General features: G+C 42.7%; 3 protein-coding genes across 7 annotated transcripts in view; 2 read left to right on the top strand and 1 right to left on the bottom strand.

The window, feature by feature from the left end:
• cenpp (centromere protein P) overlaps window positions 1-15,923 on the bottom strand; it is a 29,842-nt gene that overhangs the window by 418 nt on the left and 13,501 nt on the right. For both annotated transcript variants that reach the window (XM_062459305.1, XM_062459314.1), the window contains one exon: window positions 32-111. In XM_062459305.1, the coding sequence (XP_062315289.1) occupies window positions 32-111 (80 nt within the window). The remainder of the gene's footprint in view (window positions 1-31; window positions 112-15,923) is intronic.
• Window positions 1,637-8,951, top strand: ecm2 (extracellular matrix protein 2, female organ and adipocyte specific). Of its 3 annotated transcripts, none has more exons than XM_062459248.1 (10): window positions 1,637-1,769; window positions 3,025-3,310; window positions 4,244-4,432; window positions 4,728-5,417; window positions 5,824-5,939; window positions 6,621-6,756; window positions 6,839-6,996; window positions 7,384-7,523; window positions 7,660-7,986; window positions 8,093-8,951. In XM_062459248.1, exons 2-10 carry the CDS (start codon window positions 3,043-3,045, stop codon window positions 8,259-8,261), a joined length of 2,193 nt encoding a protein of 730 aa, XP_062315232.1. In that variant the 5' UTR covers window positions 1,637-1,769; window positions 3,025-3,042; the 3' UTR covers window positions 8,262-8,951. The 3 variants fall into 3 exon arrangements, with proteins under 3 accessions (XP_062315232.1, XP_062315213.1, XP_062315223.1); XM_062459229.1 differs by having other exon boundaries at window positions 4,692-5,417; XM_062459239.1 differs by having other exon boundaries at window positions 1,641-1,769; window positions 3,029-3,310; window positions 4,692-5,417.
• On the top strand, window positions 9,835-14,104 carry aspn (asporin (LRR class 1)). 2 transcript variants are annotated; one of them, XM_062459283.1, is made up of 9 exons: window positions 9,835-9,940; window positions 10,059-10,151; window positions 10,831-11,092; window positions 11,218-11,330; window positions 11,982-12,195; window positions 12,316-12,426; window positions 12,512-12,605; window positions 12,736-12,874; window positions 13,129-14,104. In XM_062459283.1, the coding sequence occupies exons 3-9, from the start codon at window positions 10,867-10,869 to the stop codon at window positions 13,327-13,329; spliced, it is 1,098 nt and encodes a 365-aa protein (XP_062315267.1). In that variant the 5' UTR covers window positions 9,835-9,940; window positions 10,059-10,151; window positions 10,831-10,866; the 3' UTR covers window positions 13,330-14,104. The 2 variants fall into 2 exon arrangements, with proteins under 2 accessions (XP_062315267.1, XP_062315276.1); XM_062459292.1 differs by having other exon boundaries at window positions 9,842-9,936.

Genomic DNA, 15,923 nt, shown 5'->3' with positions numbered 1-15,923 from the left:
TCAGTGAATCTGCAGCTCAGCTGGACTTTACCCTGGGAGCTGAGGGTTCTGGATAAGCATCACGTCTGACCGCCAGCCACCAGGGAGACTGACCACATCTGAATACTTCTCCTGAAAAGTAACATGGGGCTTAGAATGAGAGGTAAACCGGAGTTAGGAACTGGCCAATGTCCTATGACTATTTGAAAAGCTGTCGCTTTTTTTTTTTCATGGTTTATTTATGCAAGGGTGTTTACAATGTACCAAATAAAGCCAAAGTGACCAACCGCTAGTCACTTATATCGAAAAAATTACCATGTTTGGTGTCTCAGCTGCATATTCCAAATGCTACTCTATCAGAATTATTCCAGACAGTGCCACTTGGCCATTAGTCCCTCTATACTTCCATTGTCTAGTCCTGTGGAGAAGGTAGTTACCCCTCGAGGTAAAATGCCCATCAACACAGTTATTAAGGAGCCATGTGGTTACACTGTCTGGGTCCAGCCTGTTTGTTGCGGTATTGTAGCCTTGTCACTTAACAACATCAATATTCTTGATATGACAAAAGGAGCAGGCGGACGATAAGCTTCAGGGGTGTGTGGTGACAGGTAGAGGAGCGGGGAGGTCAACAGAAGCAGCTGTACATTCCAGCAGCCCGACACATGACAGACACACCCTTCACATGACAACAAGCAGGTCGAGTCACAGCACCCACACACATGCATGCATGAGGGATTACAGGGAAAGGGTTGTAAAGTTTTTCAATGAAGGAAACGTTTCGTTGGGGCCGTTTTTCCAGTCGCAGTTACCTTTGGCACATTACAGGTCTATGTTTGGAACAGAGCAGTGGTGCCAGAAACAAAGGAATAGGTCACATAGACCTGACAGGTTTTCTCTTGCTTTTTAACCTTTAACATCAACTTTTTAAATAGAAAAAGAGAAGGTTAGTAGAAAAGTTCACATAATGTAAATGCCTTTTGCTTTCTAGGCCAATTAAAGTAGTAGATAGGTATTGAACTTCATTTCGTCGCAAAAAAATAATAAAACAACATTAGTACTTCTCTATTGTCAGGGTATTTCATCTTTCTGAAATGATTCACTTAACAGTGATACAACCAGATAATTAAGCTGCTTTTCCATGATATTCCACCACCCCACCCCCAAAAAAAGGTTTACAGACTATTAACTCGGTAGCGCCCTCCCCTACATGAGAATACATGAAGCCCATTGGGCGACGTGTTCCTAGACTAGCACAGTAGCCTCAGCACCTGGGGCGTGTCCAGCACGGTACAACACAGCCCAGCAATGTGCTGCTGAAAAAGATCCTGTGTGATCAGTACATAGTCAGGATGGTACCACCTCTCCCTCTGACTCGGTCTGTAAGCGGGTTCCTGATGAGTCCTGGTGGATCTCAGGAGCCGTGTTCCATTCCTGGCAGGTAATGACAAACCAGAGGGGCCACCTCAATCTGTTGACTACACAACTAAGCACTCCCACTGGCCAGTAATTAGGGCAGAGAAATCACCAATTTCTCCCTCTTTACCTTTCCCAGAAGAACCAAACGTAAGTGACCCTCTTTGATGGGGCAGTAACTACTTCACTTCAAAAGTTTTCCTGAGGCAAGTCTTGGCTTCCCCATGCAGCCCCAGCCGAACAGGCTTGTCTGTTTAAAACATCTATCTGTTCAGCAGCCGAGCAGTCGCACACTGTCTTACAGCTGCTGGCACTGTCCAGAGAGCTTAGGAAAGAGTGGAAAATATTTGGCCTTGCAAATCGCCTGCAAACCACTGGTAACGTACAGAGTCCTTCTGCTCATTCTGTTTATCCTGTTACTTAGTTACAGTAGCGAATTGCTTAAACATCTAATAAGGTTGTCGTGGATGTTGTCAGTATGTCCGTGTGCAAAGGCTTTGCATGCTACATGGTCTGTCTTGAACCAGGACCATCACTTTCGACTGTAGTGTATTAAAGCCGGTGCTAGCTGTTGTGCTAACTGCAACATAACCTTGATGGATATAACACATTTCTGGATGTTGCTAAAACAGTATGTCTTGTATGACCAAAACATTAGGCAAGCATTAGGTTGTGTACACAAGTATTGGAGCTTTAGAAGTCATAAAAAATGAACTTGACCAGTCTCTCCCTGTCCTGCAGGATATCTTCAGGCTGCTCTTTCCTCACTGCGCGTCAAACTTCAGTGTCTCCATTTGAGCCTAGTCATCCTAAGAACCCCATTAATCGCAATGTTTTCCGTCCTCTTTTCTCCGCCTTCTCTCCACTGTGGATGTTTTTCTTCCCTTCTTTCCCAAAAGTTCCAGAACCGATTTATTGCAAACCACATAACTCCAAGCCTGGGGCAGTGGGTCTGGGCATGCTCTGTGGGGATTACAGAGGAGTCGTCCTCCACCATGTTTACACTTCCTGTACCATGCATGTCTGTACAGCCGACAATTTGTGTGACTTAGGTATAAGATATACCTGTTAGTGTTACAAGGTCATCCGGAGGTGGATTTCCCCTCTCAAATGTTTAAAAAGATAATCCCAATACCTACATGTTCTTTACTGCTAAATGTGGTTGCTTGCAGTGAGCCTATCTTTGTTATCTAACATCTATAACAAGGCTTGGCTTGCTGCCTTCAGCTGAGAACACAAGATGCATTTTAGGCTAGTATCAGACTCCTTAATGAGTTGGCCTACAGCCTACAGTGGAGAGGTGGACTGAAGTCATGACGTGTCTCCCTGCTCTCTTAAGCAGCTCACGCACACATTTTCCCAAATGCCGTGAGGCCTGAAAGCACACATGCACGCACATGTCTTCTCTGGTGGGTGTCAGTCTATGAAGGGTTCAGACAATTACAGACCTGGTGGCAGTATTGTGCCTTGCTATTTCTACCGCTGTCAGACTTGTCATTAAGGGAGTAAGGCGAACACAGGGGGAAACTAAACATTATGACAGTGGTATATCAAGGACTTATACAGTCAATAAGAGCTCACTTTGTCTGCTTGTCCCTCCAGTGTTGAGCCCATTGAGTTCTTTCACTCCAGGTAGGCTAACATCCAGTTATGCGGCAGCTGTGTGTTATCGTCAGCCTGTGGTTGCTCGTGTTGCTGAGCCTAGCCCAGAGCCAAGACCAGGACCGGCTGGCGGGGGTTACCCGGGGGAGGAGGCAGCGGACAGGGCACGGGAGACCCAGGGAAGGGCACCACTCTCAAGCCCTGACCCGCACGGGCAGCCTCCCTCTCAACCACGGAGAAGAGGGTGGTGCGTCTATCTTCATAGAGTCTTACAGAAGTGTTAGGGACCCACAGACCAACTACAATGTCATTCCAGGTCAGTGCTTTACTGCATCCTTCCCAGTAACCCATGTTCGTTTTGCTATTTTGTTTGGTTTTTGGTAACAAAGTCAGACAATAAGGCACAAGTCATTTACCCTAATCTATTTAATCATAATTAGACGAACCTGATTTGATGTTGAAGCAGTTTTGTGACAGCAGAGGGTTTTCACATATGATTAACATGCAGCAATTTGGGCACAGATTTGCATAAATAAAAAAAAGGTTTAAACCCCCTTGCCTAAAGTCTCTATAAATAAGCCATGTCTCTGAGGGATGTGGGTCTACTGTTTCACTGTAATAACACTATTGTGTTTATGTTTTATGTACATTTGTTACCCACATGGGACCAGGAGGATGGGCATAAATACTAATTGATTTGAAAATCATCAAAAAACCCTGCACCTTATCGGCATCATCAGAAGACTGAATTATTTTCTACGTGACGTCCGTGACTTATGACTTAACACAGAGATTGCCACAGTATTATTAAATTATGAACAAGGCATTTTATTAGAAAAAAAAATATCAACCCTTAACCTTGTCGGCATTGCAATTCTCAAGCTGTGTCAAGTCTTCTGGTTTTGAAAACTGCATGTATAAAATAGTTGTCCTAATATGGATGGGGGCAAGCAAAATACAAATGATGACTAGGTCTTTTTCTCACTAAGTACAGATGGGTCCCAGACTTATATAATTACAGTGCTAGAGTCTCACCTGCAGCAGACAATCTCAACTTTTACCTTTATCTTTGATGCAGCAGACATAACACCTGCAGTGTTTACATCACTGACACAGTCTGTTTGGTCTGATGCCAGTATCCAATACCATTTACAGTAGGATACACTGTATGATATGATAGTCACGATATGACATACAGAACATCTAACCACAACTCTCTTGTTTCCCCTGTCATGATGCTCCACTGTAGGAAAGCAGGGTCAGTGTGTGTACCAGGGCATCACCATGTTCAACAAGGCTGTGTGGTCCCCCAAGCCCTGTGTCACCTGTCTGTGCACCGGTGGGGAGGTGGTCTGCGATGAGGTCTCCTGTCCCACAATGCACTGCCACTTCCCTTTCATCCCCACTGGAGAGTGTTGCCCTGTCTGTATGGACGCAGGTATCTATAGCTACCACGACTGCCTTCTTCGTAGAAACTAAACAAGAACGTCCCCTGACCTTTTAGTCACATGATCCCCTTCGGTCGGCACGTTACCCCCTCTTTCCACCACTGCATTCCTGGGTGTTTCTGAGGATGTGTTTCTTGTTCTCGCTTCACTGGGTTCTAATTCTGGTTTCCCCGTGTGTTCTTCTTCTGCCTTTCCTCCTCTTCATCCTACCTCCTCTATTCAACCATGTGTGCCTGCTGGCTGGCCCAGCCCCTGATCTGCCTGACTTCTCTGGCGATTCCCCAGTGCCAAACGACCCCAGCGACCCCAACCCAGATCCCGTGGGGCCACACACCCAGGCCGAGATTGACGTCATCCTCAAGAGAGAGCAGGAGGAACACCGGGCGGAAGAGGAGCGCCTGCTGAAGAAGGACGCCGAGCGCAAGAGGCGGAGGAAGAAGCTCAAGAAGGAAGAGGCGGAGAAACAGAGGCGGCTTGAAGAGGAGAGGAGAAAGGAGGAGGATGAACTGCGGGCGACGCTGGCGAAAGAGGAAGAGAGGAGGCAGGCGGAGGAGGAGAGGAGACTGGAGGAGGAGGACCGGAGGCTGAGGGAGGAGGCAGAGGCCGCTGCGAAGGAGAAGGAGAGGCAGGTGGAAGAGGAGAGGATAAGGCATAAACTGAACCTGATGGAGAAGTTGAGAGCCCTTGAGGAGGAAGAGGAAGAGGAGGAGGTGTGGCTGAGAGGAGATGTCTTCCAAATGCCTCCAAAGGTGGCAGAGGAGAGCATCCAACCAATCCCTGCTCCCCCTGAGGAACATCACGGGGATGTTGAAGAGGAGGAGGAGGGCCAAGAAGAAGAGATAGAGATGATTTCACCAAGAGCCGGCCTTCCGCCCGGCTGTGACATTTCTGATGTCATCGTGACTTGTGAGAATGCAAAGCTGACCAGTTTCCCTCCTTTGTCCATCCCCGAGCTCAAATCACTCAGTCTGGAGGGTAAGATGACCATTCACCCTTCAACAGTACTGTATTTTAGACACATATTTATCCCCAAATTATTTTGAGGTCCTTTTGATTGTCCTTGACTGGTGCCAATGGAGCTCGACAATATTCTCCACCCTTCTACCCCTGACCTCATCCACCCGCTGAAAACATAATAAAGCACATTATAAAATGATTTAACCTACTATTTTCAAAGATGTGTCACACACTGAGTGAATGGACTATGGACAAATTCTCAAGATGCACTATTATTACATATTCTTGTCATCCTTACTGCCATATAAAGTCAGACAGTTGCCTTAAAATTTCAGCAAGACAATAATCTAGACTTAGCCCTATGCAAATGTTCATGGGATAACATGATGCTGAGGAGATTATGTGTTTTGATATAAACCACCAGGTAACACCATCACATCTATCCCTGTGGGGGCCTTTAATGGGATTCCTAACCTGGAGTGGATCAACCTTGGCAAGAATAAGCTGACATCTGCCGGCATTGCCCCAAAAGTATTTCAAGTAAGTGGGCAGTTTTCCAAAATGCAGCCACAAACAGTCAACAGTAAGGCAATTGTCTAAATAGATCCATCACAGGCCGTCAACTTTTTGCTGATACTAAGACTTTGCTAGACTTACAGTATGACTTAGAACTCTGCAGAGAATAACATGTGAGGCTCTTTGAAACGCTTTTGAAGCTAAGCTACCAGTGTTGTCAGTGAGTGAAGCACTCAAGCAGCGGTGCACAGAGAGCTACTTCACCTTCACTTCAACCTATTCGGTCGGACGGAAACCTGCAGAACCTTTCAGAAAACAAATCAGATTTAGAAGTGTTCCCCTAGAGCTTAAGGAGGACACTAGGCTTTTGTTCCCTATTTTCACAAGCTGGAGCCCGAGCTGGCAAGGTAAGCCCAGAGAGAGGTACTGCGAGGTCGTGGGTGTGAGATAACAGAGACTTTCCTAAGAGGTTCTATTCACTTCAGCAGACATCTTTATTCTGGCAGTGGGAGATCAAGTCAATGTTTTGATTCACTGTACCACTTCTTTGTTGTTACCCGATAGCTTCTTCTTGACGACCTTCTAGGGCTTGTCTTATTCTGATGTGCTCCATGGCATCGCCTAAAGTGGCCTCTTCATCGTTTCCTGAGTGTGTCTATTATTACGTAAACATATCTGTTTTAAACACATTGGATTTGTGTTTAGAGCCTTAAACACTTGAGCCGCTTGTACCTGGATGGAAACCTCCTGCAGCAGGTCCCATCAGATCTGCCCTCCACACTACAGGAGCTGAAGATCAACGAAAACAAGTTAAGAGAGATCGAACAAAATAGCTTTCAAGGTAAACTGCTAGTTAAGAGTTGATCCATGTTTTGCCACACATCAAGGCTGTGTTACAAGTCAAATGTTTGCCGTACTTGCAGATCTGAGCCACCTTTTAACACTGGAGATGGAGGACAATGTTCTCAGTGAGGGGAACGTGAGCCCCTTAGCCTTCGCCCCTCTTACACAGCTGTCCTACCTGCGGATGGGAAGAAACCACTTCCGCACCATCCCACAAGGCCTACCCCCCTCTCTGCTGGTGTGTAGGCCCTGGACTCGAAAAGAGATTCAGTATTTTTGGTCCATTGTAATTCTGATCAAATTCCATTCATAAAATGCTTCAAAATGAAGGATAAGGCAACATAAGACTGCAATGCAGTTAAATATGTTCAACAGTATTTGCCACAGAGTAGTACTGTTCTAATAGACACCAAATGTATCTATTTTTTCTTTAACATTGTAGTAGGTTTACCGATGAGAAACTATTTAAAATGGTAACATTACAATTAGGGTTAACCCAAAAGATTCAAACCACAACCATGGATTATTGCTTCACGTAAAACCCAGTTCACCACAATGAGTACAATTAACTGTAAAAAGTAATTGTATTGAATTATGGCAGTAACCCCCCCAATTATTTTTTCAGGAACTTTATCTTGAAAACAACCTAATTGAAGAAATATCAGACTCTGTTTTCAACCAAACAACCAACCTCAATTTGATTTCCCTCGGACACAACAGACTTGATGAGTCTAGGATTGCACCATTGGCTTGGATCAACCACAAGTGAGAAAGAAAACTGCTGCGAATCAAATAAAAACACCCCACCTCTTAACAATATCAGCAACAAAACCAAACACTAAGTTCCTTTCCATCTCTCTACATACATTTTCTCTCTCGTCTATCCCGTTTCTCCTCTAAGGAACCTGGAATCGATTGACCTCTCCCATAACCGGATGTACCTGGTGCCTTCCTACCTGCCCAGATCCCTGGTCCACCTGGTGCTGGTGGGCAACCAGATTGAAAGGATCCCTGGCTACGTGTTTGCCCACATGGAACCTGGTATTGAGTACCTGTACTTATCGTACAACAAGCTGGACGGGGAGGGGGTTGAACCTGAGTCGTTCTTTGGTGCCTTTGGCTCCATGATAGAACTGTGTCTGGACCACAACCAGCTGACCACCGTTCCCATAGGGATCAATGAGATGAAGTCCCTCCACTTCCTCAGACTCAATAGCAACAACATCAGGTACAAATAAATAAATAACATAACACCCCACATTCAACTCACAGCATTCTTGACAAAAAGCCCTGAGGTAGGCTTTACCTAACAAAGATGATGATTCCTTTTACAGGAATTTTGCAGAGGATGCCATCTGTGATCCTCTTAATGAGGATGACTCACACATTGTGGCATTGCGCTTGGAGAACAACTACATTGATCCCCGGAAAGTCTCACCGACTGCGTTCTCCTGTGTGCGTTCGTACTCCAGTGTGGTGTTGAAACCTCAGAAAACTAAGTGACAGGGCTGTTTATTTGTACTCTACAAAAGATCAACCGCAACTAAAACACCAGTCTCTCGCGGACCCCTGTCTGCATTTCACCGGTATTGTAACGTGTTAATTTTGACAAGAAATAGGATTTCCTCTGAAAATGTCACATTTATGCTGCAACTACTTTTAAATTTTTGTCTTCAATATAGCCATAGATGGATGTTGTTTGGAAAAGAAGCAGTATCTTCTTTCTGTATACCTTCATATAGAGCTAAGGAAATAAGTATTTCTAGCAGCGAAGTAGGAGCTGTCGGTGGTGGATACAAGTTCATGGATGCCTTTCTACTGTTATTGCTGCCTAAGATTTGGATGCTTCCGATTTTTGTTTGATGGATCAACACAGGACTCACTAAAGGGAGATTTCAATGATGCACTGAAATGCAGATTAAATCCACTGAGATATATATATATATATATACGTAGCTAGCTTGCCCACATCAGTATTTGGCAACTAGTTTGATAGATTGCTCTCTTCAAAAATACCAATAATGTTTGTAAAGATGGAAAATTATTAGTGGTTATGTCGATACTTCTACCTACCACTTGGTATTTTGCTGGCTGAGTTTAGATGGACATTTACATTTGTGCTATTCACATCAGGTGCTTGTTTCAAATAAATTACACACATTGTTAATAAATAAACACAAATATTGTATGTTATTACTGAATCATTGTTCTCAGACTATAAAGTATTTTCAGAGTTCTCATGGGCGGCATGGCAGCACAGCATACGCAGTCAAACACCCAGCAAGTCATCTTTGCCATGGAAACACAGCTCAAACTGTCTGTGCCTGTCTGTGTTAACCTCATTTGATGTCATGAGGATTAGATTTCCATGCTGAACTGAAATGGTATTCGTTTGCACATAAATATCAGGAGACGAATGAGACTTAATTATATTGTAGTACTAAGAAGCAATACAATCTAAACTTGCATTGTGTAGCTTATTCAAGTATAATTTTTATTGAATGAAGTTCTACTGCATGATATGATAGAAGATCCAGATTCCATTTACTGAGGGTTTGGAAAATGTTATACCCCCAAAGAAACATGAATAAAGACCCTCTCCCATTATGGTTCTTCTCTCTGCCAAACCTTAACATTGTTGGAAAGTTCTGCGTATGCCATAAGAACCACTTTAGACTGCGTTTTGTGATGAGACAAGCATATATCAGTACCACACGGAAAAAAGGGTACTTGTGGGAACCATGCCTTTGGAAGGCATTGCTGGTTGTTAAACATAACTTTGTGAGATGGAAATGGAGTATTCAACCATATCTAATCATGTAACTTCTAAAAGTAACAATGTATAAAGGCACTTGCAGGATAGCCCTACATTATAAGCTGTACTCTTTTTGTACATAAAATATGAAGAAACGTTTTCATGTTTCAGTAAAAAACTAAATCCTGATCTCTGAGGGGAAGTATTCAACTTAATGTATAATATTTCAAATGGCAGGATGCCATCAAGCCATGTGGGAGGGAATGGGAGGACAGACCTAATAGTGTGTTCTATATAAAGACCAACCATTCAGAATTCTAAGCTAACTGTTTTGGCTTGGGTTCAAATACTGATGAGAAGCACATGATCGGTAACAATGTATTTTCCAAACTAGTCAAGCACTACAGATGCGGTGATCTGTGTGTGAGTGAGTAGGAGCTCTTTATTCAAACTAACCCCAGACCGAGGAATCATCCTATTTTCTATTCAGGGAGTTACTCTGACATTTTTTTCTGTAATGCACTTTCCATTCTCTTTGAATTCAGTGTACCTGGCTTTCGTGGATCTACAGACGAGTTCTCATTCAGTCCCTGAGGGCTCTCTGGAGTCAAACAAGGATACGACTACACACCGCTGAGGTACTGTATGTTATCTGTTATCACAACTAATACTGAATGATCTTACTACTTCTGGAGTTAGACATTCATTAACGAGGTTTGACTTTGGTGCCATCGCTTGGCTATTCTTGTCAAAACATAAATGAAGTCCATAACCTGTTGATGAGAAAGGGATTTTCAAATAAAAATCTGTAAAAATGCTTTTGAGATCCAGGCAACTACAGCAGATATAGTTCCAACATAAACATATTTCTTTACACATAACGTACAGTAGAAGTCTGTCGGTATATGGACAACGTGAAAAAGGCGTATATATATTTACGAATCGGGCCTGCATTATTTAGTTATGAGTCAATGAAGAACAATCACATAGTTGTGGCTAGGGTGCGGAACAGACCAGTCCTGAGCTGACCAGGATCACAGGCATATCGTGAAGACGTGTATAAGTGTGAGAAAGCTCTGTAGAACATTCCTTTTCAAAACAACTGTCTGAAGCAGAATATGTATGGGAGTCCTTCTCAATAGTTTGTGTAAATACTGGTCAAAAATTCAATGGTTGAGTACGTAGGTGCCTTAATATCAGATAACTGAAAATCCGGTCACTTTGAAATCACTGCAAGTATACACAAATAGAACATCTGAACGAAAACAGAGTCCCTCTGCGACGATTTCCCACTGTCTACACTCTCACTGATTCCAGGCTGTTCTAAATTGATTGACACCTCCATTCTGCACCATGAGGAAATTTGTCCTGCTGTGTCTGCTGGCTCTGTGCCATGCCAAACCCTACAAGCCAATCAACATCATGGACGTCCTGAGAGACCATGATATCTTGATGCGAGACGCAGATGATGATGATGATGATGATGAAAATGACCTTTTCCCGTCCTGGGATCCCCCTGAGCCAGACTGCCCTTTCGGTTGTCAGTGTTCTCGACGGGTGGTTCAGTGCTCGGATCTGGGTAAGTGAGAGCACTTAAGGCGAAATTCTAATTCTAATCTCATGCCTAACAAGTAAAAGTGCACGTCTACTTTGTGAGGTCCTTTGGGCAGCAAGGATATTGCAGTGAAATGTCTGCTTTTACAGGTCTAATATCAGTCCCAGACAAGATTCCAGTGAACACATTGATGATTGATCTTCAAAACAATGACATAACCGAAATTAAGGAAGATGACTTCAAAGGCATGGACAAGCTTTATGTGAGACAGCCATCTTCTTAACTGTGATCAACACTCACATCTATGTGAAACTGAGGCTTTCTAAATGTATTTTACTTAAACATTGAACAAAAATCTCAACTGTGCTCTAATAAGGCCTTACCTGTTCCATCAGTTAGTTCTGACACCAGTCCAGAATTTGTTGATAGCCTAGATTAATCTCACTCCATTAGGCCAACAGTCCTTCATTGAGAGAACAGCAGAAACTACAGACAAAAACTAGGGAACACAATCTATGAACATCTGTTAAAGCAAACAAGCTCTTTGATTATGGGCGCTGTCCCAGCTGGTAATAAACCACATCTAAGAGCTGAGAGCCAATTGCTCTATTATAGTAGAAAGAATCATATGGGAAGCCTTTATCTGAGTTTGAAGCACACACTTCCTTCAGGAAATGCATTCTAAATAAACAGACCTTCTTTTTCTCTACAGTCTTAGTTTCTCACTCTTACTATGTACTAGGGGTGGGAATCTTTTGGTACCTCACGATTCGATACATTTGTGAATCGCTGTGAAACGCTAGAAGACTGAATCGCGATTCAAATGTGAATCGATTTTTCCCCCCACCCCTACTATGCACGTTTGTAAGATTGTTTTCTACATCAGAACATCGACATAATCCTTTCTCTGCAGGCCCTCTACCTGGTCAATAACAAGATATCAAAGGTCCACCCCAAAGCCTTCCGCAGTATGGAGAAGCTGCAGCTGCTGTATCTGTCCTACAACCTGCTGACCCAGATCCCTCCCAACCTGCCCCAGAACATCCTGGAGTTACGCATCCACGACAACAAGATCAACAGGGTCCAGAAAGAGGCATTCAAGGGGATGAGATCACTGCATGTTCTTGGTGATGTGAAATAGAATTATAATGCAATGCCATGAATTCAATCAAATGTACATAGCATATTGTTATTCAAACTGAAGCAGACACGGTCTAATCCCAAACCTTCTGGTTTCACAAAAACAGAGATGAGTGCCAACCCACTTGCTAATAAAGGGATCGAGTTGGGGGCCTTTGATTCCATGTCTACCCTGTACATAAGGATTGCAGAGGCAAAACTAACAGCAGTGCCAAAAGGTAAAACAATGTGATGTTGTCTTCAGAAGTTAAAACCAAGTTGAATGAAGATCTTAATGTTGTGTTTGGTTTGAATGCTCTCAAGACTTGCCTTCCTCACTAACGGAGCTCCATCTGGACTACAACAATATTGCAAAAGTGGAAGTAGAGGACTTTCTCAGATACAAAAACCTGATGAGGTAAAATATTACTAATTGAAGCAACACATTGCATCAAACTAAGTAAGAAAAATATCTGCTTGTATCCATCACGAAAGATAAGTCATGTTTTCGTTTGATTGAGTTCAGTCATGTTTTTTGGTGTTTACAGGTTGGGTTTGGGATTCAACCAAATCAAATCTGTGGAGAACGGAAGTTTAGCCAGCATACCAAACCTCAGAGAAGTACACCTGGACAACAACAAGCTGAAAAAGGTCCCACCAGGTTTAAGCTCACTCAAGTATCTCCAGGTAACATGTGGTTCAATGTTAGACTATTGTTTTGCTGTCTACTGCTGGGAATTTGTGACCCAGGCATTATTCAAACATCCTACAGTTTTACATTTTCATTTGAATGTGAATGTAAATACAGAACTGAAGAGGGTTTGAATAATGCCTGGGTCACGCATTTTGGTCCTTTAGTTCTACACAAATCGCTAGTAGCTCAAAGAGTTGATATCTTATCCAGTTTACCAAAAACATGGTCTCTTTCTATATTTTACTAGGTGGTATACCTCCATGCCAACAACATAAACAGCGTGGGGGTCAATGACTTCTGCCCTGTAAGGTCTAGGGCAAAGAAGAACCTCTACACAGGAATCAGCCTTTTTGCCAACCCTGTCAAATACTGGGATGTCCAGCCTGCCACATTCCGCTGTGTGTCCGGCCGAAGGGGAGTGCAGCTGGGCAACTTCAGGAGAAAGTGATCTATCCATTCTCAGCCACTAGGGGGCATTCTTACCTCAACATTCGGTTCTATGGCTGCTGTAGGCTATAGCATGATGATATGAGTAAGGTTGCCTCTGTACACTGAGCTTGGGTCAGTCATTTGATCTTTCTAAACAGCAATACATTTGAGGTTACAATAGAATAATATGGACATATCAACATTTAGTATCTCTTCTACACGAGGAAGCCCAACTTCTCTACACTGTTTATTGGCATTAGATTTGTTTAATGAATTTGTTTAGACTAGCATAAGAGAAGAGCTGGGTGTCAATACTTGAACATGCTGTGTTTGAAATTAGGTGGTCAATAGAAGAAAAATAAAGATTACAATTGTTTACATGAATGAGGGAATACATCAAGTTGTTAATTATATTAGACATACTATTGCAAGCCAGTATCTAGGCAGTGAAGATGGAGTCATCAAAAGAGGTTAAATAATCACCGTAACCCAGTCAAGCTTCTAATGTACTGTAGTTATGAGTGGATTTTGCAATTCATCATGTACAACTTTAGTTTAACCTCATGTGAATTTCTCCTCCCTTACTTTGACATATTGCATGCTAAACTTCTATAACTTGCAAGCTAGAAACCCTTATTAAGCTATACACCTTTAAAAATATATATATAAATACAATAAGTAGCTGAATTTTTCATGTTTCAGTTGAACATGTTTTTTTTTTTTACAATTATGTTTAATTTACAGTTTGGTGCTATGGTATTTATTATGTTGAAATAAACTTGAGTATTCCCCTCTCTGTGTTTACTCACTGACGCTTTCCATCATTAGAAAGCAACATTCTCACATTAAGACATTAGATTTCTTTACATACAAACATAGAGTGAGGGAACTGGAGCCAGACGGGATATATTCATTTCAACTATTTACAACCAACAGATGGGGCTGATGAATCTGGGTTCGAAATAATGGAACGTTAGGAGTTTGGGGAAACTGACAGAGAAGGAGAGCATGCTCAGCGTGCGACTGATGAATATACTGTATAGATTTCCAGGCATGTAGATGCCTGTAATCAGCCTGTTATCTTCGCTTAATCATGACTTGGAGCAGGATTGGGTGAAGCCAGTGGGAGCCCAGCTGCACTCAGGAAACATATGGAACAGATCTGCAGGTTGGCTGGGTCTGCCTCTGCCACGTCTCACATACCGACAGCTTTTTCTCTCAAAAAACGAACTACAGGTTCGGACCATTTCCCTCCTCTGGGTCCCCGCGGCCCCGGCTAGCACCTGTGAAGTAGGACAGGACACACAGGGATGCAGACAGCCCACACACTTCAAGGCTAGCAGGCCAGGTAGAACCAACAGGGCTGATCTTGAAGCTAGATCTGCAAAATCAATTTTGGAAGACGGCAACATTTTGCATGGCCCCTATTATTTATAGGTAAAGGTAAAAAGCACTGTCACAAGAGGTCAGAAAGTGGGTTTACAAGAATGTAATTACATCCTAAATCTCTGAAATATGCACTGCTCAAAATATGGGACCATCTATTTTTGTTGATAAGAAACAAGCCACTATAGTGTCATCAATTGAAACAAAACAAATAGAAAAACTGCCAATCTACCCTTCCATCAATTACTTTATATGTCCTTGTCAACATAGCCTAAAACTGTAATAGAAAAAAGATTATATACTTCAAATATATTCTCATCAGTAGTCTCATCATTTAGTTTTGTTCAGCAGGCCCCTAATGACACTGATGACCATGGTTGGAAATGCCTCGTGTAAATGCCAGACGGAGGATGAAGAGATCCGAGCAAAATCAAAGATGGTTGCCTGTGTCTGGTCGACCCAAGCCAAATACCACAATTCTTTGTGAAAAGGATCAAGCGGTCCAAAGTTGAACAGTATTTTTCATCCGAGCTCAATTAACTAGCCTAACATATGTGTCTAGAGAGTTCCATCACTGTGGATAGGGGTTCCTAGCTGGCTTGGTACAGTCAATACACTCAACTAGAGAAAATAAGCAGAAACAAGTGTCCTGTAAGCATTGTATTTAACTTGTGTGTACTTTCCACCAGGCTAAACCTGCATGAGAGAACTGAGGCTAATAAAAACACTCATTACATATAATAGTTTTTTCCCCCATTATAACTTTGTAACCCAAAACAAAGTTAACTTATGTTTTATTAGTCAACAACACAGTTTGACAGAACATGTTTTGACTCAATGGTCAACAGCTAACCATGTAATAAAGCAATGGATATATCATTAGACAGGCCTGATGACACACAAAAACTGAACTACCTGGGTAAGAAATGTTGCAGCGGTTGAAGATTTGAGTAAGGGTTCCAGTCATTGACTCTTGTGGTTCAGCTGTGACTGACAAGCATCCATAAACGTGTCTCTCAGGGCATACAAGCAGTCATTTGAGGTGTAACTGCACTAATAAATCAGTTTACTGACATAATAATGTTAAGGGGTCTGTCTGGCCAACACAGCTTCAAAACAACACTGGATATGGCCCATGACAAACCATCTGTTATCATCCTAAAGGCAGGCAGAAACGGTGCAGAAAGAGGCAGCTTTTTACCAATTTAAACGGATTCTTTAACTACT

Source organism: Osmerus eperlanus, chromosome 1 (genome assembly GCF_963692335.1).
Source record: "Osmerus eperlanus chromosome 1, fOsmEpe2.1, whole genome shotgun sequence".
NCBI classification, from domain to species: domain Eukaryota; kingdom Metazoa; phylum Chordata; class Actinopteri; order Osmeriformes; family Osmeridae; genus Osmerus; species Osmerus eperlanus.
The sequence above is the reverse complement of the archived record's forward strand: the minus strand, read 5'-3'. Positions and strand labels throughout refer to the sequence as shown.